Source organism: Daphnia magna, linkage group LG3 (assembly GCF_020631705.1).
Source record: "Daphnia magna isolate NIES linkage group LG3, ASM2063170v1.1, whole genome shotgun sequence".
Lineage (NCBI taxonomy): Eukaryota > Metazoa > Arthropoda > Branchiopoda > Diplostraca > Daphniidae > Daphnia > Daphnia magna.
The window spans coordinates 13,140,501-13,168,361 of NC_059184.1; the positions used below are offsets into that span (position 1 = coordinate 13,140,501).

Sequence of the window (27,861 nt, forward strand, 5' to 3'; positions counted from 1 at the left end):
CTAACGAACTGAATTTCCCCATCAATTTCTATACGTTAAGAAGAAAAAAGAGTGTACAATACCTTGAAACTATTGGTATACTTTACGTGTTCGTGAGGCATTCAGATTTACAACGCCCAGTGTATTCGATTTGGATGTTTTTTCGCAGGAAAATGGTTGGAAAACAGGTGAGACGGATGAGTTTTATTCGTGAGAATTAATCTAACAGTGGTGGAACGCATTTAATGGCTTAAAGATCGCGGGAAATAGGCCGAAAAAAACTGTGCAAATAGGTAACTAGAAAACTGATCGACACTGTCCGGTAGCCTCGTTGAATCGAAATGATGGCCCGCAGCTTGTTGCGCGACTATCATCGACGCATTGACCCGTTGCCTGCAAAAATGTGCTGTCCGGACAACTAAAATTGGGATTAACTGGGGGCAGGGTCTGTCCCGTTGCCGAAGAATCAGATCTGCACATAAGAGTAAGTATAAAAATTATCTGCACTGTGCCAGAAAATAATTGCTTTATACATGCACATACATGAGAGGATTGGTGCATTTGAAATTTTCTCCCTGACGTGCTCCGGTCCGACAAGGTTGCAGAAGAGGATAAGGTAACGAACTTGGCAATTGAAATATTCCTGCTGTGTTTGCATCTTGTCGTTGGATTTTTCTCTTAATTATACCTCGTTTAGCTTGTTGACTTAGTCCGAAATGAAGGTCGTTATCGTCTGGATGAAACTGGTACGACATAAATGCCTCGAGCATGATTCTATCGATCAGTCCACCTTCTTGGGATGATAGGGGAAAATAAGGCGAGGATGGATCAGTGATGTTGACGCACTCCAGCTGACGTTCAAAGATGTCATAGCCCAACAGCTGAGGTGCCGAGCAGGGTCCAACTGATCCTAGGGCGAAACAGTCTCCTTTGTCGTTTGGTACCAACTGCTGCAGTGAATCGTTTTCACCGTTGATTACTGGACACTCGTCTGGGGTACAGAACAGTCGACCACCTTGACTTATGGTCATCACTTGTCCAGCCGGGCAAGGACCTACAATTAATTCAAATCGATTAGATTGTATGATATTCAAAAATAGAATTAAATGGGTTCACCTCGGGAGAATAGTGCAACACAATTATCTTTTGGATTCGGAAAAGGATATTTTCCAATGGGGCAATCACAAATGGGATCTCCATATGCTGTGTAATAGAGACGTCTGCCTCCTTGGCATTCGAGAGGATCGTTGATGTCGTGACAAAGACCTGTGCGACCCACAAACACTCGCTTGTCTTCACAGAGTTTCGGAGTACATTTTCCCTGACATGAATTTTTTATTACTAATTTCATTTGTTAACAAATGATTTGTTAATGAAGTTGATATACCTTTAAGGTAACAGGATTGACGGTGACCCAGAAATTCGTGCCATTGCAGGGACCTCGAGTCAAAAGTGGATGGCTTTTTCCGTCATCGAACTGAATGGAATTGGTTCCACTGCCATCATCCGGAAAATCTGATCCGGGCACTGGGGAGGGTAGGTCGTTCGTAGGCGTTTGATTGCCGGGCTGTGGTACTTGATTGTTACTATTATCACGGATTTGTTGATTGTTGACGTTGTTATCAGTTTGTTGGTTGTTGGAAACGGCCATTACTGCAATATTCCCACCAGCCAATCCAGCTGATAGAACTCCAGCGATTCCGGCATTTAATGCGATCGCATTGGACCTTGCGTACGCAGCGGCAATTGCGGACGACATCGCGGACGACACGCTGCACGCATTTTCAAGTGTATCACAATCTTTTGTGTTTACCGCGCTAAAGCTGGTGAAAACCGCCAAGTACAGAAACGTTGAGACGCTCGTAGTCAAGGTACAAAGCCTTCCATTGCATAACTGTGACAAGGATAGACACTCCGTTGTGCACGCTTGATCGAAACACGTGAACGGATCACACCCACATCCAGATTGTCTCCCAGCACGTAAAAAATTGGGTACATCTGAAGTCTCGTCTATTGCGTGAATAGACCCTTCAACACTCGCTTCCTCTGTAAGAGGATTTTTTGCCCGTTTGTTATCGGTTTGCGCATTGAAATCATCGCTCCCGCTATCGTCCCCAACTTGCGTGAACAATCGCCTTGCGTAGCGTTTCGCGTAGGCTTGTGAATACTGCGCTTCTGTTCCATAAGGATCTTCAGTTTCATAGTAATTGTTTCCATTATTCTGCATATCTTTTTCTTTGGCAGCAAATGCCAACGCAGCGATTCCGGCTGCTATTCCGGCCGATAGGGCGATATTAGCCACGACACTCGCAGTGGCTGCAATTGCGGACGAACTGCTTGCCATGGACAACAGCGATGACGTGATGCAATCAATTTCCAGCTTTTCGCAAGCTTTCTCGTCTATCTGTGAAGATTGCCGATAAATTGGCAATTCACCAAATTTTGTGTAACCAGAAAAGGTTATGGTGCGTGTACAGGTTTGGCCGCATTGAGTCTCGGCTGTGGAACAAGTGGTTATGCAAAATCCTTCTTCAACGAGCACTATCGCTTTACACGTGCATCCGCTATTTTGGCGTCCAAAGCTGAAAAGAAACGGAGTCTCCAACGTTTCATCCAGCGGAACAATCGAACTTTGCACACTCGGGTTTGTATTCCAATGTAATTGACGGTCGTCCAAATTATGGATTTCCGAGTTCCATTGCGATGGATCCAACCCTCGCAGTCCCGATCTCTTTGGTAATTTTAACAATGTGTCGAATAATCGCGCGAAATTGTGCTTTGATCCACGACTCTGATCATTTTCGCTGGTGGCATGGATTGCGATCGAAAGTAAAAGGAAAACTGGGTGGATCATCATGACAACATATGACATCACAGGATGGCACCAAAACGAAAACTGTTTTGTTTTTATTCCTGTATCAAAGTCTTTATCAAAAAGAAAGGTAGGGACCATTGTGCCCTTAGGACGTCAACTAGTGACGTAATTTTTAAAATACCAACATTCATTTTTGCGGCCGCATAATTTTTATCACGACTCGCTTTTACTGCTCCACTAGCCATCGTCCACCTTATTTAACGGTTCTGTCGTTTCCAGGGCACAGACGGACTTTAAGACGTAATAATTACTGGACGATAGAAAGTGGAACTCGTTTTTTTTTAGCTCTTACGTACGTAACGTTCTTGTAAAGAGACTTACACGTAGCCTCTTATTACCCAGTATAATTGCGAACCGTGCACTGTTCCGTGTAGTGAATCTCTACGCCCGCAATTACAGACTATTTGCGAGAAGACACAGTCAGTTGTACACGAAGGAAAAATAAGATGGATGGTGAACAAAAGCAACAGGAAATCCTGTGTTTTAAATCTTTGTGGTGGACTGTGTACGGTGACAGCCTTATTTCTGATGCGTATAAGAAAATGAATAAAACATGCAGCAATTGTAATGTTTTTAAAAGTAAGGCTATAGGGTTAGAGAACTCATAAGCTAAAGAATAAAAGTAATTTAAATAATGAGAAAGAGCTTCAAATTTTAAAGAATTTAAATAACATATTCTATTAGGATGCGAAGAAACGTCTTTTATGTCCGTCGTTAAGGAAAGGGCTATCCACCGTAATTAACAGTTAATAAAGCGGTCTCTGTAACTCTTGTAATTATCATTCAATTCTTTGAAACGCTGTTTGAAAATTGTCTGATACTTTGGAGGCGTCAGTCCCTTTTTAAATGCAATAGAACGGTCAAATCAAGGCGGACGAAACGTTCCAGGGTAAAAGTGGAAGTTCTTTGGGTTCAAATCCTTAAACGACTTGCAACGTTCCTTGTCCAATTAAACTAATTGTTTTTCTCGTTTTCCTTTTCTAAAAATAATTCTACATCTGCATGCCTTGCCATTGCTTTGTTTTCTTAATGCATTCCAAAACCAAATGGATCTTCCCTTTGGCCTTCTAAATCTTTAGTAAAACTAATACAATAACTAATTCAAGTTACTGTTTCTTATTCTTATTGGATATTTCGGTTATTTTACTAGGAATGTTTGTATTCGCATTCAATAGGAAAACTATCGTAGTGCGGTTGTTGAAAATGTACGATGCTTTGAAACAATTGGCATTTATTCGCGCGATTGAGCAGATTTGCAACGCTCAATTTATTAATTTCAATTCGAGTGATACTTGCCGGAAAATTGTTGGAACAACAGGTAACGTGATTGAGTTTTATTTGTTATCATTTTACCTGAAAATTGTTTGAAGCGTTTAATGGCTTTGCTACCGCAGAAAGTTAGACCCAAAATTTCCTGATGGGTAACTAGAAAACTGATCGACACTGTCCGGTAGCCTCGTTGAATCGAAACGAAGGTCCGCAGCTTGTGGCACGACTATCATCGATGCATTCACCAGTTGCCTGCAAAAAAGTGCTGTCCGGACAACTGAAATTGGGATTAACTGGGGGAAGGGTCTGTCCCATCGCCGAAGAATCAGATCTGCACATAAGAGTAAGTATTAAAATTATCTGCACTGTGCCAAAAAATAATTGCTTTACATACATTAGAGGATTGGTGCATTTGAAATTTTCTCCCTGCCGCGCTCCAGTCCGACAAGGTTGCAGAAGAGGATCAGGTAACGAACTTGGCAATTGAAATATTCCTGCTGTGCTTGCATCCTGCCGTTGGATTTTTCTCTTAATTATGCCTCGTTTAGCTTGTTGAATTAGTCCAAATTGAAGATCATTATCGTCTGGATGAAACTGGTGTAGCAGCAGTGCATCGAGCATGACTCTATCGATTGGTCCACGTTCTTGGAATGAAGAGGAAAAATAGGGTGAGGATGGATCAGTGATGTTGACGCACTCCAGCTGACGTTCAAAGATGTCATAGCCCAACAGCTGAGCAGCCGAGCAGGGTCCAACTGATCCTAGGGCGAAACAGTCTCCTTTGTCGTTTGGTACCAATTGCTGCAGTGAATCGTTTTCACCGTTGATTGCTGGACACTCGTCTGGTGTACAGAACAGTCGTCCACCTTGACTTATGGTCATCACTTGTCCTGCCGGGCAAGGCCCTACAAGTAATTCAAATCGATTAGATTATATGATATTTAAAAATAGAATTAAATGGGTTCACCTCGGGAGAATAGTGCAACACAATTATCTTTTGGATTCGGAAAAGGATATTTTCCAATGGGGCAATCACAAATGGGATCTCCATATGCTGTGTAATAGAGACGTCTGCCTCCTTGGCATTCGAGAGGATCGTTGATATCGTGACAAAGACCTGTGCGACCCACAAACACTCGCCTGTCTTCACAAAGTTTTGGGGTACATCTTCCCTGACATGAATTTGTTATTACTAATTTCATTTGTTAACAAATGATTTGTTAATGACGTTGATATACCTTTAAGGTAACAGGATTGACGGTGACCCAGAAGTTCGTGTCATTGCAGGGACCTCTAGACAAAAGCGGATAGCTATTTCCGTCATCAAATTGAATGGAATTGGGTCCACTGCCATCATCTGGGAAGTTCAATCCTGGCACTGGTGAGGTCAGATCGTTCGTAGGAGTTTGATTGCCAGGTTGTGGCGCTTCATTGTTACTATTATCACTGATCTGTTGACTATCGACGTTAGTATTAGTTTGTTGGCTATTGGAATTGGCCACTGCTGCAATATTCCCACCAGCCAATCCAGCTGATAAGACTCCAGCGATTCCGGCATTTAGCGCGATCGAATTGGATCTTGCGTTCGCAGCGGAAATTAAGGAGGACATCACGGACGACACAGTGCATAGGTTTGCGACTGCGTTACAATCTTTAAAATCAGTCACTCTAAAACTGCGGATGTTGGCATCGAACGAATAAGAAATGACGCTGGTAGTCACAGTACAAACCTTTCCATTACATAACTGTGAGTAGGATAGACATTCAGTTGCGCATCCTGGAACTAGACCTAACGGATAACATTCGCAGTCAGTTTGTCTCCCAACACGTAAGAAATGCGGCACATCCAAATCCTTTCCAAAGGAAAGAATAGATCCTTCAACATTTGCTTCTTCTGATAGGAATTGTTTTGCACGTTCCTTTTCGATTAGCGCGTCATCGCTCCCGATGTCGTCCGTGGTTTCTTTAACCAATCGCCTTGCGTAGCTTTGTAAGTACTCCGTTTCTGTTTCGTAGGCATCTTCAATTTCATCGTAATGGTTTCCCTCGCTCTGCATATCTGTACCTTTGGCAGCTAATACCAACGCAGCGATTCCGGCGGCTATTCCGGCCGATAGGGCGATATTGGCCGCGACACTTGCAGTGCCTGCAACTGCGAACGAACTGCTTGCTGTTGCTAACAAGGATGACGTCATGCAATCAATTTCGAGTTTTTCACAAGCTTTTTCATCGAACCGGGAGAACTGATAACGTTTCCGTTCAAACCCAAGTTCAGTTAAACCAGAGTAAACAGTGGTGCGTGTACAGATTTGGCCACACTGCGTCTCGGTTGTGAAACAAGTGGTTTCGCAGGTTCCAACATTGCCAACCAATGCAGCCTCACACGTACATCCCGTACTACTTTTTCGTCCAAAGTAAAACGGAGTCTCCAACTTCTCTTCCAGGGGGACGATCGAGCTTTGTACACTCGGATTTTGAGCCCAGTTCAATGGACGGTCTTCCAAAGTATCGATTTCCGTGCTCCAGCCCGGTGGGTCCAACTGTTGCAGCCTCAACCTCTTTGGTCCCTTTAACAATGTGTCGAATAATCGCGCGAAATTATGTTTTGATCCGCGGCCCTGATCGTTCTCACTGGTAGCATGGATTGTGATCAAAACTAAAAGATAAATTGGGCAGATCATTTTGCCAACATCAACCAGGTTTCTAGGATATCTCAGACGGACACCAAAACGAAAACTGTTTTCGTTTTCTTCCTGTGTCGAAGCTTTTATCGAATATAGAAGGCCCAATGCCAGTGCCCTTAGGATGTACGTAAGCAATCTAGAAACCCAGCGTCCATTTTCACAGTTGCTCTTCTATAATTTTATCATCACTCCACGTACTGTCCGCTAGCCATCACCCCGCTTATTTGATAGTTCTCTTGTTTGCTGCGGACATGTAAAAGAAGTTTAAAGAAAAAAGTTGAATAAATGGTCTACTAGAGAAAAGGTTTTTACCGCGCCTTATGAGTTATTTCTAACGAAACATTTCTTTTAAAGAGGTATAAGTTTATTTTTAAGAGCATTGTCTTATTATCAAGTTATTATTCCGTGCACTGTTCCATGTCGAGGAACTCTACTCCACAATTATGAACTATTCGCGATAAGGCACAAGTCAATTCTAAATAGGTATAGTAAAAGGTAAAGATTGATGCGCAATAGACAGGAAATCCTGTGTTTAAACTCTTTGGTGTTGTAGACATTGTGATAGAGATGTCTACTTTTTATGAAGTGTGTTAAAAAAGAAATAAAACGTGGCAACTGCATATGAAACAACATACTTTGAAGGGAACACTGTAGGGTTAAAAAACCCATAAGCCCAAAGAAATTCATCGTTGCCCTAAGAAGTTGTTTAAAAATAGACTATATACGTGGGCTGTGTAGCGTATACACCAACTTTAGCGATTTCAATTAACAGTTAATGAAGTGGCCTTTCCATCTATTGTATTATATAATTCTATTTTATAAAAACATACCATTAAACAATTATCTGATATTTGCAGCCCTTTTTCAGATTAATAGAAGGATTTAAATCAACGCTGTTGCATCGTTCCAGAATTTTACCTAACAATGGCTGTTTGTATAAGAATTTTTTTTTTAAACATCAATTTCTTGAAAAGGTTAATTATTTCAAGGAAACAAATAATTTCTTAGAGCAATTGTCTTCCGCTGAGTCGATGTCCTTCTTTAACCCCATGCATCGCGTTCTATCTCAGGTCACGCATTATGACGTGCAAGCATATCACATAGCAACATGTCATATGAGTTTGTTGGCATTTAAATATTAATTGCAGTTCTAATTGCCGTTTTACTCAGAGTTGCCATAACTACGCGAGGAACCAACACGAATCTCTTGTTATCGTCGGTTATAAGTTTATTATTCTGCAACTTGCAGTTCAATCGGATGCCATTGTTGGCAATGGGTTGTCATGGCAACCGATAATTTCGGAATTTCCGATGCACGCCACCTCTTAATTGATTGAAATCACTGTTACTAAGACGGTACATTTTTCGATACAATTTATTGACAGCAGATAACTTTGCAAGTCAGAAAATACATTAATAATTTAATTGCTGGCTACCTCTTTTGATTAACTGAATAATAAATCAATAAATTGTGTGTGCAATACAACTATATAAGCTATGAGAAGTCTATCGGCACATGACAGTGCAATCCGACATGTCACTGGCTCCTAGTGACAAAAATATGATTAAAAACAAAGCGATGAATAAGACCAGACTACTGATCGTATTGTTTACGTTGTATTTTACGGTAAAGGCGGTTGATTATGAAGGTACCAGCACATCGACCAGATTACAAACGAGTTTGAAAGGACGGGTACTACGAGTTGTCACTGGACAGGTATATATTAAAAAAACAATCAGAAATTTCTTGTTTTCAAGACAAAACAGTCTAGTAAACATTGATCTAATCATATAAGAAACTATATACTAACAAGCTTACAAGTTAACAGTTTTTTCCTGTGAGTTACGTTCTGCGAAATTCTTCCGGCCAAATTGAATATGGCGGGTTCTTGCATCATCAAATCCAGTACATGTCTCAGAAATTGAAATTCACGTAAGTGAACGACTTTCTTTTTTTTTTTAATCCTGAAATGTCATGTGAACATTTCAAAATAATATTTTAATTACAGATATGAAGTGTATCTTGCTGCCGAGAACACGAATGGAATCAAACACAACGGAACTTGGATCGGCTTGATCGGGGCCCTTTTGAGAGACGTAGTTCAACATTAAATTTTCGTCTTTAATATTTCTTCCCATTTTCTTCTTCAATTTGCATTCACAAGGAAGCTGATTTGGGATTAGCACCATTTGCTACAACTCTTGAGCGCTATGAAGCTATCGAGTTCAGCGGATTATTAGGCGGGGACTATACGGGCATCCTTGTGAGATATCCAGAGGCCATTGTCTCTTTAACTAGTGCGTATGACGTGTTCTCTTATGAAGTAAGAATAATTATTTCCTTAAGAAAAAAAAATTCAAACTAATTTACGTGTCAATTGCTCCAAGGTCTGGATAGGAATTTTGATCTCCATAGTCTCAGTGGTAAGTCTCTTTATTGCGTTGACTCACGCGGGAGTGCGTTTCTTCACGCGTGACAAAAATAACGAAACGAAAGTGGGAACCCAGATGATGTTCGTTTTGAGTACAATCACATCGCAAGGTGAGTGTTGTGAATAAAAGCATTTAATGAAAATTTAATAGAATTCCGTCCTAGGTGGTTATTTCCGATCACGCCAGTCTTCGTTGTATGTCCTCGCTGCGACGTGGTGTTTCGCAGCTTTTGTTTTCGTCAACATTTACAACTCCACTTTAGTTTCTTACATGTCTGTCATTTACCAAAAACCTGAAATCAATTCTTTTGGAGATTTGGCAGCTTCTTCGTACAAGACAACTGTATCAATTGGCTCAATTTCTCATTTGGAAGTGAATGTAAGTCCTCGCATCCTGTTTATTCTTTTATTGATTAATTACTGTACACTCATTGTGTTTCGTTTAGTCAGCGAAATCCGGAGACATGAAAACAGTGGCTGATGCCATCGAACGATGCTCTGATTGTAAGAAACATACTGTCCAAGATTTAGTTTCTGCCGTTGTAGAAAAAGAGAACTACGCTGGAATTCTAGTAAGTTATTCGTATATTGGTAATATTATTTCATTAATGCATTTTAATTTTTTAGACATTCGCTGTGGGATATGCCGTCATGCTAAATTACAACACAGGAAAACAATGTCGTTTAACGATGGCTAAAGAGAAAACTGCGTGGAAACACATGTACTACGCAGTCCCGAAAACAAGTCCTTACACTGAAGAAATCAATAGAGAGTATACCTTATAAACTTTTAGATTATTTTGCGTGAAATGTTTATGTTTGGATCATATTTGTAGGGCTCTATGGTTCCTTGCTTTTGGACTACGTGATTATCTTTACAAAAAGTACGAAACAGAGCCGGCCCATTGTCAGTTGCGATACAACAACAAGGGCGTTTCGACCAAGAGTTCCAGCAATCCAATTAAACTAGTCCAGTTTTACCTGCCCTTTCTGATTCTTTTCGTTGGCTATGCAGTGGCTTGTTTTCAGTTCTGCATCGAAAAGTTTTACTACCCAACTCGTCAACGGAAATTGCAGTCGTGTTTTAGAGGATAGTGTCCTTTTTAAAGAAGAAATCCCTCGTTAGTTCTTAAATGAACGTAGTCAATTGAAACATTGGTCAATATTTGCTGTTTAATTTCTCATTAAAATCAAAATGGACACAAAGAGTCTGGCCATATAACGGATCAGATGTAGTCTATATAACTCTTCATCAAAGTAGTTTTTGTGTAGTACAGGTGTAGTTGAGGTAAGGTCATTCGTGTGTCTCTCTAAAACCTGTAAAATGTATACCAACGGACCCTAGAAGAATAAAAAAGGTCAGACAATCGAGACGATGTGTTGCCAATCAATCAAATCCTTAATTATGAATGCATAGTAAACGAGTTTTACATTTCAGGTAATTTTTACCATTTTTGTCTTTATTTTCCTGCAACGGAATCATCTCTTGTTTCGATTTTGAATCATTTTCCCTTGACCAATCAGAAATCAGCATTTCCAACAAGTATGGCTGCTATTTTGGTTACCCCATCCCCTGATAATTTTGCATTTTTTTCTTTTTCTATGTAAAAACACTCTCGTTTTCTTCCCCCCTCCCTTTCCTTTGTACAAGACAAAAACCTGAAATGTTTTCGATCTAACGTTTCAAAATATGGAAATCACGAAAGGCTCGATTTTGGTTACAGCTTTTGTGGTTTTAGGCGCACCAAAATTGGGGAAGGGTCACCTACGTGTCATTTCAATAAACACTTTGCATATCGCTTTTGACCTTCGAACCGGCTGTTAAAACAATCGTACAGTAATTTTAAAAAATTTATTTTAAATTCAATCAAGTTTTGATGCCAAAGACAATTTTTATCTGTTATACCTGTGCATAACTGGAGGTGAGTAGAATTTTTTTTATTTTAGCATAACAAGTGCTGCCTCTGTCGTATTTCGGCGTAACTATACCTAAACAATAGACTACCCATTTGGTATTTACTACACCAATCTTCACTTAAAATTAATTAACGCACTCTTTTTCTAAAGGATGCTGTATTACTGGTAACAAAACATACAACAAGAAACCGAAAAAAAAAAAAAATTACGGGGGGTGAAGAACAAAAAAGGTGGATCATGACTCGTTAACTGATTTCTCGGACGTATTCAAAGTAACAAAAATAAAACATTTAGCCTTTGTGCGCTTTTGCTTTAATGCCTTTGGCTTTTGGAGCCTTAGGTGCGTGAGGCACAGGTGCGTGAGGTACAGGAGCGTGAGCCTTAGGAGCTTTAAATGCTTTAGCTTTGTGAGCCTTCAGGAATAATTGAGATGCTTCCATATCAGGGGCAACCAATGATGCCGTTTCACCTTTCACTCCGTCCAATGGCACCGCGCAGACCATGGCGACAACAGCGAAAAGTGCGAATAGCTGATCACAGGTTTAAAAAAAAATTACAAATCAATCAATAATAAATTAAAAATGGGAAACTTACCAAAAAGACGAGTTTCATTTTGTTTTCTTTTGTTTAGGTTCTTACTTGTCGGAAGATTCAGCTGCAAATGTGTGTGTTTCTGCTGGGCTGTGGGCTGTTTTTATACCGTCCCGGCTACCTGGCCTCCAGGTGACGGAACAAGAGGCACATCGCATTTTCAAACAGCCCAAAAGGCAAATGGAGGAAGTCATCCCGACCTTGAAAATAAAAATTATTTTTTTTCTTTTACAGGCCAATACACTCTGGGCTTTCAAGCCAGACGGAATACTCCATCGTTCAGGTGATACCTTTTTTTTTTTTTTTTAACCAAGGTAGTTGAAGGAATGGTAAACGAGAAATAAATTTTCCATCGTGACAGCGACGAAAACCATAAAAAGAATTTTTGAAAAGGCTAAAGAATAGGAAAGTCATGTTCTGTTTACGTAGTTCTTCCGAAGGTTAGTTCCATTGCAAGGTTGCTGAATTTCTTTAGTGTTATATGATAGCTCACGATATTTCTGATTATTTGTTCCATTAATCGATAGACAAAAAGACGGAGCTGAATTTAAATTAAAAAAATTCGGAAACAATTCGAACGGCCCATCCTCCTATCCCGAGGCTATTCTGAAGAAAAATTATTTGATTTTACCTATTCCAATGTCAAGGTGAACTTGTTACCTTCAAAATGCTTAATTAAAAATTCAGTAAACGACTAAACTTTTATTTTAATGAGATGAAACAAGGACGACGTGTGGATTCATTCGGGACAAAGAAAAACGAAGGTTTCTTTTGGGTTCTTTCTTGGCACGCCGAAGGCTAATGTCGCTTTAAGGGCCTAAAGGTTTTCTTTTAGTTTACCTTGAAGCAAACTATCAGAACACGACGCTTTTTTACGACTGAAATATGCTATCTTCTTTCTCTGAAGGTAAAAAAAAAAAAACGTGATAATAATGGCATTTTTATAAATACCAATACTGTTCCGGAACCCATGCGGATCGAAAACCAGCTGGATATCTTGGTGCGTCACTAAACACGTGATCATAACAAAGGCACGCCTTGGTGTAAAATGTATAAAAGTGGGCAGACATCAGTTTAAATCGTTCAAACTCGTTGGAGTATTGAGAACTCCGCAGCCTCGATGGATAACATGAGCCTCTTGATGGTAATTATTAAAAGCTCTGTTTAATTAAAGCCTTTTAAATTAAATCTTCGTGTTTGAAAGATCTGCGCTGGCGTTGCTGCTGTTCTTATCGTTTCGGCAACCATTTCTTTGGCTGAGCCGATGGAAGATGCTGTTGCCGAAGCTGTTGTTAAGAGGTCCAAGAAATGGTCAGATGCCAATGTTTTCTGAGGATTGAATTGCCATTACTCCAAACTACCTGTTACCTTAAAGTTCCTATTAATCGATCGACTGTTGAGCTCAACAGTTTGTCCCAAATCTAAATTGATTTGTGTTTTACTTTCCAGTTTCACAAAAGATGCCAAAAACACATTGAATTTTCTGTTTGTCAATTTTCAATGTATACCTATCCATTTACAATCATCTTAAAGCTTCTGGGTGAATGAACCTTTGTAAGGGTAGACCAATTTATTTCAGTTTAACATAAGAGGTCGTGTTTTCTTCAGTAAGAGTTCGGATAAGAAAAACAAGAGGGTAAACCTGAAACAACGAAAAAACGGACGAAAGTAAACAACAAATGCATTCGACTTCAGAGGCCAATGAACTTCAGGTCCATGTTTTCCAGTCAACTAGGGTAACCCCAGGTAAGAAAAACACGAAGGTCAAGTACCTACTGTTGTTTTTTTCAATACCCAAAAAAGGCAACGGCTGTACTGTGCAGGGAGATTAAAATCAATTCAAACCGGTTGGGATGTTAAGACAAAGAAGGTGAGTCATGAATTACATTGTATTAAGAATAACTCGGCACAACTGCTCATCGTATAGTATAATGATGCACTTTATATACTCATGTTTGCAGTTGTCGGGTAATGTTTTATTGATAAGTGACAAGTTTCAATTTTTCTTAAACTTAAATTTCTTTCTCTGCATTAGTCTGCAATGCAGACTGCATCTCTGCAACTGCAAGTAAATACGGTTATGAAAAGGGTGCTGAATAGGGTGTATTTTCCCCATAGCCAATCATCGATCAGGATTTCCAACAAGTATGGCCGCCGGTTTGCTTACCCGTTCCCTAATCCAGTGCGGCGGTGCCTCTCTTTTTTTCAGGCAGCTCATGCAAATGAATTTTTAACACAACTGCGTGATAAAACAGTACAACATGCATTGTTTGTGGATAGCAATTATTTGGTTAGCAAACTTCTCTTGTTTGCTATGAATATAGCCATTTTCGTTTGATTTCGATTTGGCATTACAATATATTCTATTTTTGCGAATTTCCCGGGAGCCTCTGTGGCCTAATGGATAAGGCACCGGCCTCCTAAGCCGGGGATTGCGAGTTCGAGTCTCGCCAGAGGTAACGAATTCCAAAGTTCTTGGTATCTTTTTGTGTTAATTGTTACCATTTTTCTCAACTCTCGCGTTTAAAAAATGAAATGTTCTGTATTATGTTAAAAATGTAGTTATTTTATTTAGCGAAAACCCGTCGAATAACCCCCAAGCTCCTTCAGTTCAAACAACACAATTTCTACGTTTTATACATATCCGAGATTAAGTTAAAAGGATCTATATTTCCTATAGCAAACTATACTCTGGGCAATATTGAAAATGGTAAAGGCTCAGGTGCGCAGAATTGAACAACAAATTTCGTGGAAATACTGACTGTTGCGGTAACAGATGTCTCTGATAAATATACAAGAAAATGAAAAAGCAATTAGGAAAAAAACGCCCTCCAACATCATACGAAAACGAAAACTTGTATCAGTGACTCAGTGTTGCTTGTGGTTGTGGTAGTTACGGTGATCGGTGGTAAAATTTAATGCAGTATCAAATTTAAGAAGGAGGCGATTTAGAAAGTTCTGTGACTGGATGTTTTTTTTTATTCCGTTCCAGCCAAAAACGTTTTCTTTAAAGCCTCATATCGACGGTTTGACGACGTTTGTTGTAGACAATTTTGAATTGAACTTTTGCAGACGAGAATTTTGATTGTTCGTGTAATCTGGTAATTGAATTACCTCTGTCGTTTCTCTAAAACAGCAAAAACATTTCAAAGTTTTAATTTCTTATTTTTCGATTAATTCAATAAGTAACAACTGCGTACCGAAGTGTTTCATTTGGCTGTATTTTGGGACGTCTGGAAACATCTCAGTGAAATCTCCTAGTTTGTATCAATAGTGTGTCCAAGTGTCGCGAAAGTTACGTTCGTCACACCAACCAACACTGCGCACACATATAACACTCCATTGGTTTTTCAAAAACGATGTAAGTGATTACTCAAGAATAACATTTCGCCTATTCAAGTATATTGGTTGCAGATGTTAGTTTTAATTAAAAATCAATTGCTCCACATTTTGGTAATGGTGTAGCCAATTATGGTGGATATCGACGTGTATGCTGTCGTCACAATTACCGTCGATGTCGTCGTTGCGTCGACTGACATCGCTGACGCAAACAAAATTAGTACCAGTTTCTTCACGATGATGGCCATATTTATCAAGAACCTTTAGAAATCGAATTCTTCTTGGGGTACAACGGTCTGCACTGCAACGTTCGACATTTCTTGTAAACGACCGCAAACTTATCGTCGCCCAGGAACGGACATGTCCCGTAGAACTTACTACGTGTCCAGCGTAGTACAATGACCTGTGGTGGCTGTTCACTGTGTCATCGCAGCTCATCATCAACTGAAACAAGCGGTCAAAAGCAATTGATATGCTGTTTTCCGTGTATTTTTACATCAAAGGGTTCATCATCCTTTTGACTGTGAAGGTCATACGACATGCCCGTTGTCCCTTTAAACGGAAGACAGCGTGATTTATTAGTTCTCCGGCTTGACGTCTTGTATCCTCTTCTATCTGATGACCTTCCGCATCGGTCTTTCATCCCATTGCTCTTATTTGCTTTCGTCATGCTGGGCAAAGACGATCTTACGTATGGTGAGTTTGCCAACGTAAACAGACGAGTCATTTCCCAATCAGCACAATCTTTTCCTACCTGGGCAAGTTAAATTGGTATGTGGTGATATTTTGTCTTACAAAATAGGTCAGCTTTTATCGTTTCTCAGGATAAATTGCTAAACTCATGGGGTAACATTTATTGGCTTTTTCAGACTTCAGCTGATTGGTTCGTTAACTTACGAAATTTACCTGCGTGTTGTCAACGGTTTTGACAGTCGTATAAAAGGCTCCAACGCATATTGTTTTGTTAGCATTAGAGACCAACTGTTGGCAGTGTTTTACATCCTGACAGTTCCTATCTTAATTAATTAAATGATGCTGAAATTCATAACTATTTTGTTTTCTATATTAGTCGTTTGGGCTGGCGGGACGGTTGGCGCATTCGTGCCACGTCAATTGAACGGCTATTCACCTGTTAGAGTTGACGATGTCCACGTCAAGAAAATGGCTGATTTCGCATATTCTTCCATGTCGGCTAACTCCTTGACACCGATCAAACTCATCAAAATAGCAAAAGCATCGAAGCAAACTTCGTCCGGTGTGAATTACAAGTTAATTCTGGAACTCGTTGAAGATCAAAATGTTGAAGCCAATGCCGGAGCTTTTCAATGTGAGGTGATTGTCTTCGATCAGCCAAGGACGAACACTCGGAAACTTGTAAGCACATCGTGCACGTTGAAACGACAAAGAAGACAAGTTCCAGGCGGATACGTACCGAGAGATGTCAATGATGCTGACGTCAAGGAAATGGCAGCGTTCGCTGCTAACGTCATATCGGCCAGCAATTTGGGACCTGTCCAACTCATTCAAATTGTTCGCGCTGCTTCTCAAGTAGTTGCAGGTGTCAACTACAAGATGACTCTGTTACTTGCTAGTAAACAAGGTGGAGCCTATGGCTATGGGCGACGTCGTTATCGGTGTGAGGTCATTGTATTTGATCAGCCGTGGACCAACACTCGAGAACTGACCCAGTCTCAATGTTTCCGTGTTTAAAACGAGCTCATCGTAAAGTTAAGTGTAGTCTAGAATTCACTTTCTTCTTTGCTCTTTCGTTCTCCATTCTTGCAGGTGTAACGATCGAGCTAAACGGTCACCGTATTCCTTATGCAGCTGAATTGCGTGACGTGAATTTCTATTTTTTTAAATTCTTATTGCGCACATGCTTCAATACAAACAACTCAGACCACATCCAAGCGAAATTGGCATTTTTTTTTCTTCTTTGTTATCATAGTCTCATCGCGGAACATTACCTCATTTATCTGTCACCTGTCTTTGACGGTAATCGTCGTGTTAAAACGAAATCTCATCCAGTTCTTTCCCCATTTACGGGTTTTCTCTGTATCCTTTTTCTCCGGATAGCTCTCATTTCCACCATTATCTCCATGATAAAAATGATTTCGTCACTATGGTAGAAAATGTAATGAGCTGATAATCACGTATACCTCACAATCTAGACGTTGCTGACTGGCTGGCCAGGTCAATATTAGGTTCGAAAAGAATATGCTTATCTGCATTATCTAAACGTTAGTGTGGTTTCAAAGGGGAAAGGTGGAAATTGTTTACCTCACATGGTGTCCGAGTTTGCTTAATGAACCGGAGATAATGTGAAGTTGCCTTGGGCCTTTTTTCATAATCTTTGTTAGCATTTTGAAACTAATTCTAACAGTTGTTGATAAATTGCGTATTTTGAATGTTGGTATCTGGTGAAATACACCACCACACTGGGAACATTCGTTACAGTATGTTTTCTCCGTCCAATCACGCAGTTGAGCACTCAAACGAACTGAGCAACGAAAATTCCATTTTAGTCGATAACGGTAGTTTTATTATAAATTATTCTACAGCCGACGCAACAAGAATTTAATATGTATCGTCAATTATTTTTTATTTTTTTAAATAGATATGTCGGATTCAAAATCATACAGCTCATTTCGATCAGCATTTCCACCAACTAATGAAACTCAAGATGAAAACCACGCATTTTCTCCTGGTGTTATTGACAATTCATTCAGTTTTTCGGAAAAAACCATTCGTATGGCATTCATAAGGTGTGTGTTTAAAATAAAATTCTTCTTAAAGAATATAGATATATATTTTTTAATTAATTAATTAAATATGGATGAAAATATCAGAAAGGTGTATGCAATCCTGATGGTGCAACTAGCCGTCACGATGGGATGCATTGCCGTGTTTGTATTTGTGCAACCCATCGCCCTTTATTCGAAGGGCCATCCGCAATTGATGATAGGCGCTTTGGTTATGTCCATCGTCCTGCTGATCCCCTTGATATGCTGCATTGATTTTAGACGACGATGGCCTTTGAATATTATTATGCTTGGAACATTCACATTATGCGAAGGCTTTTTACTCGGCTCTCTATCATCACATTACGACGTAAGTTTTCAAACTAATTGTTTTAAATGGGGGGAAACAAATTTTCAACTCTTTATTTTAATTTCACGCAGAGCAAGGAAGTGCTCGTAGCTGCGGGTATTTGCACAGCTGTTTGTCTTGCTCTGACACTCTTCTCCATGCAAACTAAATGGGATTTCACGGCGATGGGAGGAATCCTGTTGGCGTTAGTCGTTGTCTTGTTGATGGCCGGCATTGTTGCCATCTGCGTGCGCGGCAAAATCATGCAAATAATTTACGCTTCCTTAGGAGCGCTGGTTTTCAGTGCTTATCTAGTCTTCGATACTCAGCTGATGCTCGGTGGCAAACACAAATACTCGATCTCTCCCGAGGAGTACATCTTCGCTGCATTAAATCTTTACTTGGATATTGTTAACATTTTCATCTACGTTTTGGCTTTAGTTGGCGGTTCTAAATGATTTGAATACTTTCGCAACTCTCGTATCGGCCCATCGTACCCTTTTGAAACTTGTGTGTATACATATGTACGATAATGAAACGCTTAAACTAAATGTTCCCTTCTCCACTAATGATTCTGACCTCTCCCACGTTTTTTTACCTTTACATAGGGATGTTCTGAGTTTGCAAGAAATAAAAAACTTTACAAGAGGAAAGGCAAGAAAGTTTGAAAAACAAAAGAGGATCAGACGTGCAGTAGATTCATGTCTTACACAGTTTTGTTTGGTTTCTTTTTGACCTCGTATAAAATAAATCAAAGTTCGTTTGTTCTAACAGTGAGCGAGTTTGGCCAATGCCTCAATGTAATCAATAAACTTTGGTTCTGTATCTATTGTTACAGTGTTGCACCGTGATAAGAAACTACATCTACCCGGTGTAAACTTTTATGAATCCAGTTTTTCTTTGTCGGTCTCAGTGGCGGTTAAAGATAAAGACACAAACCTCTTAAACCGTGGACTACGAATTTGAGCTCTCGGATAAAAGCAATAAAATACTTTTATGCTTTGGATTTAAAACATTTTAAACAACAGCTCGCCTCCTCATTTGCTGGAAATAAAAGACATTCTAACTGAAAACCGCCATGATAATAATCCCACGTTTCTATTAAGTCAGTTGCAAACAGCACCAATTGACTTTTTCACGTAGCATAATTAAATTCAAGGAATTTTTAGAACTTCAATGGAATTAGAATTTGTAAATTTGAAATCATTGCCGTTGGTATGTAAAATTTCATAACCGACAATTCCAGCGCTTTGGGGAAAGCGCTAGGGATTGGCGTGAATCTTTTAGCGCGTCATCCGTCGTCCTTCCCGTAAACTTGAACGAAATGCCAGAAGCAATTCAATCACCAGGTTGTCGTGTCTCGCACATCACCTTGTAAAACTGAATTTGTTTCCCGGACTGACAACGTCATCAATAATACTAATAAGCAACTATTGTTTCGATTGGAATAACAAACACCAAATTGACATCTCGCAAATGTTATCAATGATTTAAATGCTATAAATGTTAAAGTATTACTTAGCGTTGTTAATTTGTTAAGCCTCTTCTCTACTGATGTCGTTGCTAAGACACAAGTCGAAAATGAAACAAAATCAATGTCAGAGGGGTTTCAATATTCAGGGAACTTGATAACCAAAACCTATAAATGTGAAGCAAATAACAAGATCATTTTACTTGCACAATCGTTGCTCTTCGACGACACAGGTTGTGGTCCAACAATTAGGTAAACGAGCCTGTAAACGATGCAAGTTAAAAACACTAATGGTATCCTGCCGATCCTTGTGATTATCTTCACGTTTCTTGGATCTTTTGCTTCTCCGTTAACATCCCGTACAGATTTTGATGGGGCCAACTTGAATTTCGTCGTCTTTCACGTAGCAATTTTGTTTTTTAGTTTATGTGGGAATTAATTTGTTTAAGTTAATTTGTTAATTGTTCATCAGAATCCACCGTTCGATGTTTTTAAACGAGGACCTAATGGTACCTTTACCTTCGATGGAGTGGGCCTCGATATTATAAAATGGATGGCTGCCTATTTCAACTTCAAGTAAGCCGTTTATTAATTTAAGTAATTCAAAGTTTTTCCTAGATTTTAAATATGAACAGAAAATGATAAACGTCTGTTTAGGTACACGTTGGTGGCAGTCAATCAAACTCTTGTTGAGAAATACGGGACTCACGAAGCATCTTTCTACCAGCTGATTAACGACAACGTTAGACAAATTAGTGATCTTAATACTTTGCTAAGTTCCTCTTCTTTCAATTTTAATGCTCATAATTGATCAATTACCCGGCATGCGTGCAATGAAAATGAAACCAATAATGGCCGCTAAAGAAAAATGTCTTGTCTGCAGGAAATTGACGGAATCTCTTGCGCTTTCTTTTTAACCCTCGATCGGATTAAGAGAATGGATTATACGTCTTCGTTTGCATGGGTCGATGGATTCAGTCTCGTCGTTCCTAGACCGGGAGAAGAAAGTCGACTATTCGCGTTCACCAGACCATTTCAACCGACCGTGAGCAGCTGATTTCAGAATTTCAATCGAACAAAATTGGACTCAAATATTTTAAATCTAATTTCAGGTTTGGCTTTGGATTCTTGTTGTCATGATTTTCATGGTGGGAGGGATGACACTGTTTACTTGGCACATCAACCGTTGTGGTCTCGTTAACGACGCACCTGTCGTGAATGACAACACACATCATAAACGAATGAAAGAAAACGGACAAAACATTTTTAGCTACTTCAGTTCTAGTATGATTTACGTCGTCAATACTATGACAAACCAAGGTAAATTTACTCCAATTCAATCTATTAGTTTGTAGAATACAAGTTTCTCCGATTTTCGCAGGATGTAAGGAAGCCTTTGGTCGCCATTCCTTCCGCATCCTCGTCGGTTTTTGGCTTTTGGGAGCCATGGTTTTGGTGAATTCGTATGCAGGCATTGTTATCTCATCGTTAACGGTGCCCAAAATGAAGCCACCAATTGAAACGTTGGAAGATTTGGCGTTCAGCAAAGATGTTGGCCTCATCATTCGACACGACGTATTGATGGGAGAACAAATCCTGGTCAGCAACAATCATACAAGGCAGTTCGATTACGTAACTAATTAATATGATTTAACTATACCAGAAAGCAACGAATGGTATTTACAAGATTCTCGGAGACAAAGTTCGTCCTTATCCCAATCAAATTCTTGGCGATCCATTTAAAGTGAACGCGATGCTGGAAACTGGAAAATATGGCTATCCGTTTGTAAGCAATGCGCTCAATGAATTATATTATCGCATCAATTAAAGCTAAATCAATTTTTCGAAAAAATAATTTTCAGGTTAGAGCGTTCAACGATTGGTTCGTTGCATTGCAATACAAGAAAGACCGTCAATGTCGCTTTCATTCAACAAAACCATTGCCTGTTCCGCATGGATATTATTCGTGGCTCCTGAAAAAAGGCAATCCCAACGCGCGAATATTCAGCAAAGGGTAAACGATAAATAATTTAATGAATTGCTGTTTCATCTTCATTTCTTTAATGATCTAGATTCACGAATTTGTGGGAGACTGGACTTATATTTTTCTGGGGAAACAGAGCGATCGGAGTGGCAAGGGCAGCCGAATGTTTCGATGGAAAACGTCAGAAATCTAAAGCTCAACAAGTTTCTATTCGTTTAGCTGATTTGACGAGCGCGTTTGTTATTCTTGGCATCGGACTCGGTTTGGCGATTCTTTGCTTCTCGCTCGAACAAATCAAATCGATGAAGAGTCTTGTTTGTTTTATTAAGGGCAATAAGTAACACGTCCGCGGGTCGCAGTAGTTAAATCTCACACGCTATTATTCAATTACTACAGCTGAAACTAGACGTACCGCATTATAGAGCTTTGAATAATCTATACCAATCAATGAATAAGTAATCAATTGTATTGGCAGTAGGGCTACATATTACGAATGAAATATCATTAGTATTTAAATGTAAACGTTTAATGGAAAACAACGTAAACGACCGATGGAGATCTGAAACATTTGCCTAGTTGGTTAAATTATTTACGATGCGAATCAATAAACGCTATTATATAACAGTCTATAGTTGAGAATAGTTTTTCTTCTTTCATTCAAAAAAGGGAAGGTAGTTTTATTCTAGAAGGCTGGGTGATTAATTTTTTTGTCATTGTTGAACACCTGTCATTTTGAGGACCTAGAATAAAGGGAACGGGCTAGCAAAACGAACGTGGAAAAAATGGCGTTTCACGTGCCGATGTGAATAACCTCAGGTGATTTACCGGAACCTTCTTAATGATCTCCACGTGCGATGAGGAGGAGGTAGATAAATTTCAAGGAAGGGTTCACATTTTTCTAAATATCTAATGTCACAAGATGATGCATAAAATCGAAGGACGAGAAAGGAGAAAAAAGACCTAAAAAAAATTCCAGGTGTTGTGTGACCACTTCAAAGGCCGTCAAGGGTTAAAAGGTAAGAAAAACAAATTTAAAGCTATTCTTTTGTTTCTTTTTGTTTTATTTTCTCACCTATCCCCTTTATTATATTGTACTAAACATTTGTGTGTGAGAGTGAGATGGAATCGGACGTTGAAACATTTTCCGCTTGCTAAAATGATGTTCGTTTATCACCGACTGCTAATAGAATGCCAGGTAAAATGTTTTCGAGTTCCATTTCTACTGCTAACGTGTGATGACGCAAATGCTTTTCCAGTTCATATTTTTGTTTTTATACTCGCGAGGTATACGTCCCCATTTTATGTCGATACTTTGAAAGCGTAGCGTGTTATGTTTTCATATTTGATAGCTGTGAAATAGCATCTTGCACACCCAAACAAACAGCAAAACCCAAGTGATAGTTAATGCTTTTAAAAGTGTTTATTGCAACCTCTGTGCTCGCTAGCCTGTAGCCCCACTCGTGACTGTCCGTAAACACGCAAACATCGACTTGTATTATATTTCAAGTGTCTAAAACACCTTTTTGCCAAAATTTACAGGTGAGACATCGTCAGCTGTGAATTCCCGATGTAGCGTGTCAGAAATCAATGTGAAAACTAACGCACGCTAAGGTTGTCACTTCATTTCCTATGTGCACAATATAGACGATATCAATTTCTGCATTCAGGCGTTGCTAAGATACAAGATCAAAAAGAATTTTTAAATGTCATACTATAGTGACATCCGTTTCATCCGCAACAGGACTCCGGCCATATAAATGAAGAGGTTCATCCCCCAGAATCGTAACAGACGGTCTTCTGTCACGTAAGTGTAAACCTCTCAAGAGTATAGTATTCTTAACATTAATTAACAAGATGGCGCCTCTGCGATTTAATCAAACGATAAATTGTTTGATTATGTCATCGCTTGCTATTTTCGTCGTGTTTCGTACAGCGCCTGTAAATTCTTTGGCAACGCGTGCCAATTTTGGCGGCGTGGAAATGAAATTCGTCGCCATCCACGTGATTCATCTTGAATAATAGTTTTATTTATATTTTAAATGCGTACTAACTAAAATGGCGAATTTCAGAATCCACCGTTCGACATTTTCATCCGCGGACCGAATGGGACTTTTACCGTAAGAGGAGTGGCTCTTAACATCATCAACTGGATGTCCAGATATTATAATTTTAAGTAAGAATAAACACTAACGAGTTTCAGAATTTAAACTGCAATTGTTACATTTTCATTATTTAGAAATTTTGTCTTAATGTCGCGTTTATTTAGGGTCACCCTAGTGGCAGTAAACGAAACTCTGGTTGAAAAATTCGGCACGAACGAAGCAGCATATCACCAGCTCATCGAGGAAAAGGTAAACATTGTTTAAGTAATTCTTTTCATAATAAAACGCTATGGTGATTTGTAATTAAAATGTTCGACAGGACATCGACGGAATCATTTGCGCGTTTGGCCTTACTCTCGATCGTATGAAGCGAATGGATTACACATCTTCATTTTCATGGGTTGATGGATTTAGTCTTGTCGTTCCTCGACCGGGAGAAGAAAGCCGATTATTTGCATTCACGGGACCATTTCAACCAACGGTGAGTTGCGAATGCGTCTAGCGGAGCGTAAATTAAATTGTCCCATGTTTTCATTTTAGGTTTGGCTGTTTATCCTCATTAGTCTCATGTTCATCGTGGGAGTGATGGCCGTGTTTACCTGGTTCTACAAGAATCCCTCTTTCAGTAACTATAAAGACATTTCCATCACAAATAGGAAAGAGGACAACACAATGATGAATCCGGGGCGAAATAGAATTTCCAGTTACGTCAGTTCCTACCTGATTTACGTAGTCAATATCCTCACCAATCAAGGTAATAAACAAGTTAAATATTTTTGAAATTTATGTGCGTAGACTGAAGAATGTGCTTCTATAGGATGTCGGGAAGCGTTTGACCGTCACTCCTTCCGTATCTTGGCTGGATTTTGGCTTTTGGGGGCTATGGTTTTGGTTAATTCTTACTCGGGTATCGTCATTTCATCACTAACTGTACCGAAAATGAAGCCGCCCATAGAATCGCTCGAAGATTTGGCTTCGAATAAAGAAATTGGTATCGTTCTTCGCCACGACATGACGATGGGGATACAAATATTGGTCAGATTTTTCATAATGTTTTAACAGTAATGAATGAGCACGCATTAAAAAATATGTATTATTACATGTGATTACAGGGTGCAGTGAGTGGAGTTTACAAGGTGCTCGGAGATAAAGCTCGTCTTGATCCTAAACAAGTTGTTGGCGATGCTTTTAAATTGAATAAAATGTTGGAAACTGGGAAATACGCTTATCCGTTTGTAAGTAATTGAAACAATGGTTTAACTCTTTACGATATAGTTTCTTGATTGACCCTGGGAAACAGAGTTTTACAAACGTGATTTTTAAAACATTTAGATTCAAACGTTCAACACTTGGTTTGTGGCGCTGCAATACAAGAAGGACGGGCGTTGTCGTTTTCACGCAACGAAACCATTGCCCGTGCCGCACGGATATTATTTTTGGCTCACGAAGAAAGGCAGTTCAAACACGAAATTGCTGAGCGATGGGTAAAATGCGAATTATTTTTTTTTTTTTACCAGCAAGGGTTTAATATTTCCCGTTATTATCAACTTGGAATAGATTAATTAAATTGTGGGAAAGTGGAATTACGCGGTTTTGGACGAATAGCGCCATTGGTTTGGCTAAAGCGGCCGAATGTTTCGACAGTAGGCGGCAAAAATCATCAGCCCGACAAGTTCCCATTCGTCTCTACGATTTGACGAGTGCCTTTCTAATTCTGGGCATCGGACTGGGATTGGCCATCCTTTGTTTTTTAATAGAATTAATTAAATCGAAATTTCAACAAGGTCGGAGACAACTGATGCAGTTGAAGGGTCGTGATTGTATCGATTTAAAGTGACGAGTCAATACGATGGGATTAATAAGCTTAACTGTAGTCATGTTAAATTGGATAAAACACTACCTTGAGTTTTCATTCAATTTTAGTAGGACCTGTTCACAGGTAAAACGTGCTGCGTGACATTGCATGTATTCAATTATTTTCAAGATAAAAGCCGTTGCTACGCAATTTGAAACATTTCACCACTGGTTGACGCAATGGCTGTGCCAGTTTATCAGTTGAATTTTAGGGGGGATTTTCGAAATGGGTTTTGTCAAAAAAATGTAACACGTCTTTGGAACAATGGTGTTTTTTTTATTACCCAACCCCCTAAGCTTGAAATGAAATCTCTAATCTTTTGTAAACATTTGTTCCACTTCTTTCGGGGCTTTTATCACGTACAGACGTCATGGGAAAGGATTTCAATAATGCGCAATAAAATAGGTTGTTTATCAATTGTATTTCAATGCCTTCCGATTTTTATCACCAACACCACCCCATGGAAGACGATGACATTGAAACAAGGCGATCCCATTGTAGCGTTTAAATATGGACCTTTACACTCAACAGGTGAGTTGGACATTTAATGTTGTTTAACAGCAGGACACAACGGAGCTTCCTCTTTATTAGGAATTACTGCATCGATGACGTGGATAACTCCTTCCGTCTCGGTCAAGTCGAAGCCAATGATTTTTGCATTTTCAATAGTTACGCCGCCTATTTTCGAATTGGAACAAAATTAATTATAATAAAAAAAAAAGAGAAAGGTGTTTGAAACTTACTGGGGGATACGACAAGGTCGAGATTGCTGCCCGAAAAGACGGGAATAGGGCCGGATACGAGTCCGTGACTGTAGTAAATACCGGAAGCTGTGTGCGTGTTGATCAATTTGCCAATTTCTTCTTGACTGGCCAACAGTGAGTCGAGCACACCTGGTGGTAGTTTTTCGAAGGCGGCGTTGGTTGGAGCGAAAAACGTTTTTGGACGATCTAGGAGAATTTAATTAAATGGTGAACATTAAATGCTGTAATTACATTTAAAGAGTAATTGAACCAACATTTGTCGCTGATTTGTGTAATGCCGAGATCTTCAAACATTTTGTAAATGATGGAGAATTCCTTGTTGGATCTCAAAACTTGCATTTGAGTGTTTTTCGGTTCCAAATCTTTGGGATTTAGAACCGTATCGATGACGTAAACGATTCCGTTGCTGGCCCTGATCGTTTTCAAAACGCGGGCTCCATTAACGGTCACAGTCTGTAATTTCAAGATTCGTTACATTTTTATGATACGAATTTTTGGAGATTAACGAACCTCTTTAAAAGCAAATGAAACTCCTTTTCTACGGTAGATGTTGATGCGAACAACCTCGCCCTGTACGGTGGGAACAGTCAGATCGTTTTGAATGGACGAAATTTCTTTGGGGTCGTTCTTGAACGATACGAGGTGATAGTTAAGAATATCTTTCAATAACCCAGCATCGTTGATTGTCTTGGAATCGACAGCAGCGAAGGCTTCATTAATCGGAGCCCATACGGTGAGTTCTATCATTTAAAACATTAACTAAAACGTTTACATAAAACTGTAATTTAAAGAATAAATACCAGGGCCAGCGAGAGTCCTCGATAAACTGGCTTTGCTCATTAAATCGAGCACTGTTGTTAAGCCATTTTGCCTCAAGACAGAAGTGATGTCTCCCTATTAAATGTGAAGGTAAAATTTTAGGTACAATTTCACGGACGAATAGATTTAAATCTAGTGACATGATTCATCATTTGAATAATTTTTCTAACGAGAATTTGTTGTCCTCCGAATTATTACCGTGTTGTTGTCCGAACTTTTCTCTACCGGCGCTGAATCGTGATCGACTGATCGGTATGAACCGTAACGGGAATGTTCGGGATAATAATTGTGAGGAGTATAGGCAGAAATGTGAGGGACTAGTACGAGCACGATGGAGCCAATAACTGAGAGGAGCTTCATTCTTTTGGCAAGTTGTTTTCACTTACTGTTGCAGACTGATTTTATCTAGTGGAAAACTTTTCTTTTATAGTTATGGATATGGTCGGTTACGCACGGTCAATCACCGGCCCCGTATTATGTAGTCATCGCCTCCAAACCAGAAACAATTGACCAACGACTCTCAAGGCCATTTTCCTTTCAAAGCATATCAAATTTAAAGGGAAAGTGACAAGCTTTTCAGTAAGAAAAAAGGATTGAACAAATTGAGGTTAACAGCGTCGATCGTCGTTTTATTGCAAGGCTAAAAAGATTGCCATGAAAAACAAACACCGTAAATAATTAGAACTATAA

At 39.4% G+C, this 27,861-nt stretch overlaps 8 protein-coding genes and 1 non-coding gene across 25 annotated transcripts; 6 read left to right on the forward strand and 3 right to left on the reverse strand.

Moving 5' to 3' along the window:
• Window positions 1–5: 5 nt before the first annotated feature.
• Window positions 6–6,847, reverse strand: LOC116919237. 3 transcript variants are annotated; one of them, XM_032925189.2, is made up of 4 exons: window positions 1,367–3,105; window positions 1,096–1,300; window positions 523–1,033; window positions 6–451 (listed from the first exon to the last, which is right to left on the reverse strand). In XM_032925189.2, the coding sequence occupies exons 1-4, from the start codon at window positions 2,930–2,932 to the stop codon at window positions 277–279; spliced, it is 2,457 nt and encodes an 818-aa protein (XP_032781080.2). In that variant the 5' UTR covers window positions 2,933–3,105; the 3' UTR covers window positions 6–276. The 3 variants fall into 3 exon arrangements, with proteins under 3 accessions (XP_032781080.2, XP_045026492.1, XP_032781081.2); XM_045170557.1 differs by lacking the exons at window positions 523–1,033; window positions 1,096–1,300; window positions 1,367–3,105 and adding exons at window positions 4,518–5,028; window positions 5,091–5,295; window positions 5,362–6,847 and having other exon boundaries at window positions 7–451; XM_032925190.2 differs by lacking the exons at window positions 6–451; window positions 523–1,033; window positions 1,096–1,300; window positions 1,367–3,105 and adding exons at window positions 4,280–4,454; window positions 4,518–5,028; window positions 5,091–5,295; window positions 5,362–6,847.
• A 1,495-nt stretch (window positions 6,848–8,342) lies between these two features.
• LOC116919242 (glutamate receptor ionotropic, delta-2) lies at window positions 8,343–10,610 on the forward strand. The gene is made up of 9 exons (XM_032925193.2): window positions 8,343–8,524; window positions 8,637–8,740; window positions 8,817–8,904; window positions 8,973–9,131; window positions 9,196–9,349; window positions 9,404–9,618; window positions 9,686–9,811; window positions 9,867–10,012; window positions 10,076–10,610. The coding sequence occupies exons 1-9, from the start codon at window positions 8,369–8,371 to the stop codon at window positions 10,332–10,334; spliced, it is 1,407 nt and encodes a 468-aa protein (XP_032781084.2). The 5' UTR covers window positions 8,343–8,368; the 3' UTR covers window positions 10,335–10,610.
• Window positions 10,611–11,293: 683 nt separating this feature from the next.
• On the reverse strand, window positions 11,294–11,904 carry LOC116919245. Its single transcript, XM_032925197.2, has 2 exons — window positions 11,751–11,904; window positions 11,294–11,686 (listed from the first exon to the last, which is right to left on the reverse strand). The coding sequence occupies exons 1-2, from the start codon at window positions 11,766–11,768 to the stop codon at window positions 11,447–11,449; spliced, it is 258 nt and encodes an 85-aa protein (XP_032781088.1). The 5' UTR covers window positions 11,769–11,904; the 3' UTR covers window positions 11,294–11,446.
• A 391-nt stretch (window positions 11,905–12,295) lies between these two features.
• Window positions 12,296–16,991, forward strand: LOC116919244. 3 transcript variants are annotated; one of them, XR_006643999.1, is made up of 5 exons: window positions 12,297–12,654; window positions 12,736–12,891; window positions 12,952–14,848; window positions 14,934–15,108; window positions 16,156–16,294. XR_006643999.1 is itself a non-coding variant. In XM_045170560.1 (2 exons), the coding sequence occupies exons 1-2, from the start codon at window positions 15,626–15,628 to the stop codon at window positions 16,794–16,796; spliced, it is 798 nt and encodes a 265-aa protein (XP_045026495.1). In that variant the 5' UTR covers window positions 15,180–15,625; the 3' UTR covers window positions 16,797–16,991. The 3 variants fall into 3 exon arrangements, 1 of the variants encoding a protein (XP_045026495.1); XR_006643998.1 differs by having other exon boundaries at window positions 12,296–12,654; window positions 12,952–15,108; XM_045170560.1 differs by lacking the exons at window positions 12,297–12,654; window positions 12,736–12,891; window positions 12,952–14,848; window positions 14,934–15,108 and adding an exon at window positions 15,180–15,782 and having other exon boundaries at window positions 16,156–16,991.
• Window positions 14,134–14,206, forward strand: Trnar-ccu. Its single transcript has one exon. It is a non-coding gene; the product is annotated as a tRNA-Arg (tRNA).
• A 467-nt stretch (window positions 16,992–17,458) lies between the features above and the next one.
• Window positions 17,459–19,000, forward strand: LOC116919243 (protein lifeguard 1). The gene is made up of 4 exons (XM_032925194.2): window positions 17,459–17,620; window positions 17,704–17,851; window positions 17,936–18,197; window positions 18,269–19,000. Exons 1-4 carry the CDS (start codon window positions 17,494–17,496, stop codon window positions 18,632–18,634), a joined length of 903 nt encoding a protein of 300 aa, XP_032781085.2. The 5' UTR covers window positions 17,459–17,493; the 3' UTR covers window positions 18,635–19,000.
• An 856-nt stretch (window positions 19,001–19,856) lies between these two features.
• On the forward strand, window positions 19,857–22,267 carry LOC116918184 (ionotropic receptor 93a). The gene is made up of 9 exons (XM_032923813.2): window positions 19,857–20,050; window positions 20,120–20,223; window positions 20,305–20,389; window positions 20,531–20,692; window positions 20,760–20,967; window positions 21,029–21,246; window positions 21,311–21,433; window positions 21,510–21,661; window positions 21,720–22,267. Exons 1-9 carry the CDS (start codon window positions 19,919–19,921, stop codon window positions 21,970–21,972), a joined length of 1,437 nt encoding a protein of 478 aa, XP_032779704.2. The 5' UTR covers window positions 19,857–19,918; the 3' UTR covers window positions 21,973–22,267.
• A 414-nt stretch (window positions 22,268–22,681) lies between these two features.
• On the forward strand, window positions 22,682–26,010 carry LOC116918186 (ionotropic receptor 93a). Of its 13 annotated transcripts, none has more exons than XM_032923819.2 (12): window positions 22,682–22,826; window positions 23,171–23,242; window positions 23,299–23,435; window positions 23,565–23,632; window positions 23,701–23,804; window positions 23,898–23,982; window positions 24,053–24,214; window positions 24,274–24,487; window positions 24,551–24,768; window positions 24,846–24,968; window positions 25,066–25,217; window positions 25,291–26,010. In XM_032923819.2, the coding sequence occupies exons 4-12, from the start codon at window positions 23,612–23,614 to the stop codon at window positions 25,568–25,570; spliced, it is 1,359 nt and encodes a 452-aa protein (XP_032779710.2). In that variant the 5' UTR covers window positions 22,682–22,826; window positions 23,171–23,242; window positions 23,299–23,435; window positions 23,565–23,611; the 3' UTR covers window positions 25,571–26,010. The 13 variants fall into 13 exon arrangements, with proteins under 13 accessions (XP_032779710.2, XP_032779712.2, XP_032779713.2 ...); XM_032923821.2 differs by having other exon boundaries at window positions 23,349–23,435; XM_032923822.2 differs by having other exon boundaries at window positions 23,373–23,435.
• Window positions 25,991–27,577, reverse strand: LOC116918191 (transforming growth factor-beta-induced protein ig-h3). The gene is made up of 6 exons (XM_032923837.2): window positions 27,370–27,577; window positions 27,153–27,246; window positions 26,863–27,092; window positions 26,607–26,805; window positions 26,332–26,538; window positions 25,991–26,266 (listed from the first exon to the last, which is right to left on the reverse strand). The coding sequence occupies exons 1-6, from the start codon at window positions 27,529–27,531 to the stop codon at window positions 26,133–26,135; spliced, it is 1,026 nt and encodes a 341-aa protein (XP_032779728.2). The 5' UTR covers window positions 27,532–27,577; the 3' UTR covers window positions 25,991–26,132.
• Window positions 27,578–27,861: the final 284 nt, after the last annotated feature.

What these genes read in the sequence shown, in the direction of transcription:
- LOC116919237 (XM_032925189.2), bottom strand. Translation starts at nt 2,932, where the DNA reads ATGGTCCCTACCTTTCTTTTTGATAAAGACTTTGATACAGGAATAAAA. An exon ending in TCAATCCTGTTACCTTAAAG is followed by an intron (nt 1,301 to 1,366) that starts GTATATCAACTT and finishes AATTCATGTCAG; the next exon opens with GGAAAATGTACTCCGAAACT. An exon ending in AAATGCACCAATCCTCTCAT is followed by an intron (nt 452 to 522) that starts GTATGTGCATGT and finishes TCTTATGTGCAG; the next exon opens with ATCTGATTCTTCGGCAACGG.
- LOC116919242 (XM_032925193.2), top strand. Translation starts at nt 8,369, where the DNA reads ATGATTAAAAACAAAGCGATGAATAAGACCAGACTACTGATCGTATTG. An exon ending in TCGGGGCCCTTTTGAGAGAC is followed by an intron (nt 8,905 to 8,972) that starts GTAGTTCAACAT and finishes TGCATTCACAAG; the next exon opens with GAAGCTGATTTGGGATTAGC. An exon ending in ACTGAAGAAATCAATAGAGA is followed by an intron (nt 10,013 to 10,075) that starts GTATACCTTATA and finishes TCATATTTGTAG; the next exon opens with GGCTCTATGGTTCCTTGCTT.
- LOC116919244 (XM_045170560.1), top strand. Translation starts at nt 15,626, where the DNA reads ATGCCCGTTGTCCCTTTAAACGGAAGACAGCGTGATTTATTAGTTCTC. An exon ending in CAAAGACGATCTTACGTATG is followed by an intron (nt 15,783 to 16,155) that starts GTGAGTTTGCCA and finishes TTTCTATATTAG; the next exon opens with TCGTTTGGGCTGGCGGGACG.
- LOC116919243 (XM_032925194.2), top strand. Translation starts at nt 17,494, where the DNA reads ATGTTGGTATCTGGTGAAATACACCACCACACTGGGAACATTCGTTAC. An exon ending in TTCCATTTTAGTCGATAACG is followed by an intron (nt 17,621 to 17,703) that starts GTAGTTTTATTA and finishes TTTTTTAAATAG; the next exon opens with ATATGTCGGATTCAAAATCA. An exon ending in ATTCGTATGGCATTCATAAG is followed by an intron (nt 17,852 to 17,935) that starts GTGTGTGTTTAA and finishes TGAAAATATCAG; the next exon opens with AAAGGTGTATGCAATCCTGA.
- LOC116918184 (XM_032923813.2), top strand. Translation starts at nt 19,919, where the DNA reads ATGCAAGTTAAAAACACTAATGGTATCCTGCCGATCCTTGTGATTATC. An exon ending in ACCAGCTGATTAACGACAAC is followed by an intron (nt 20,390 to 20,530) that starts GTTAGACAAATT and finishes TCTTGTCTGCAG; the next exon opens with GAAATTGACGGAATCTCTTG. An exon ending in TGATGGGAGAACAAATCCTG is followed by an intron (nt 21,247 to 21,310) that starts GTCAGCAACAAT and finishes TAACTATACCAG; the next exon opens with AAAGCAACGAATGGTATTTA.
- LOC116918186 (XM_032923816.2), top strand. Translation starts at nt 23,486, where the DNA reads ATGGCGCCTCTGCGATTTAATCAAACGATAAATTGTTTGATTATGTCA. An exon ending in TCCAGATATTATAATTTTAA is followed by an intron (nt 23,805 to 23,897) that starts GTAAGAATAAAC and finishes GCGTTTATTTAG; the next exon opens with GGTCACCCTAGTGGCAGTAA. An exon ending in ACGAAATTGCTGAGCGATGG is followed by an intron (nt 25,218 to 25,290) that starts GTAAAATGCGAA and finishes AACTTGGAATAG; the next exon opens with ATTAATTAAATTGTGGGAAA.
- LOC116918191 (XM_032923837.2), bottom strand. Translation starts at nt 27,531, where the DNA reads ATGAAGCTCCTCTCAGTTATTGGCTCCATCGTGCTCGTACTAGTCCCT. An exon ending in GAGGACTCTCGCTGGCCCTG is followed by an intron (nt 27,093 to 27,152) that starts GTATTTATTCTT and finishes TTTAAATGATAG; the next exon opens with AACTCACCGTATGGGCTCCG. An exon ending in TTTCATTTGCTTTTAAAGAG is followed by an intron (nt 26,806 to 26,862) that starts GTTCGTTAATCT and finishes TTGAAATTACAG; the next exon opens with ACTGTGACCGTTAATGGAGC.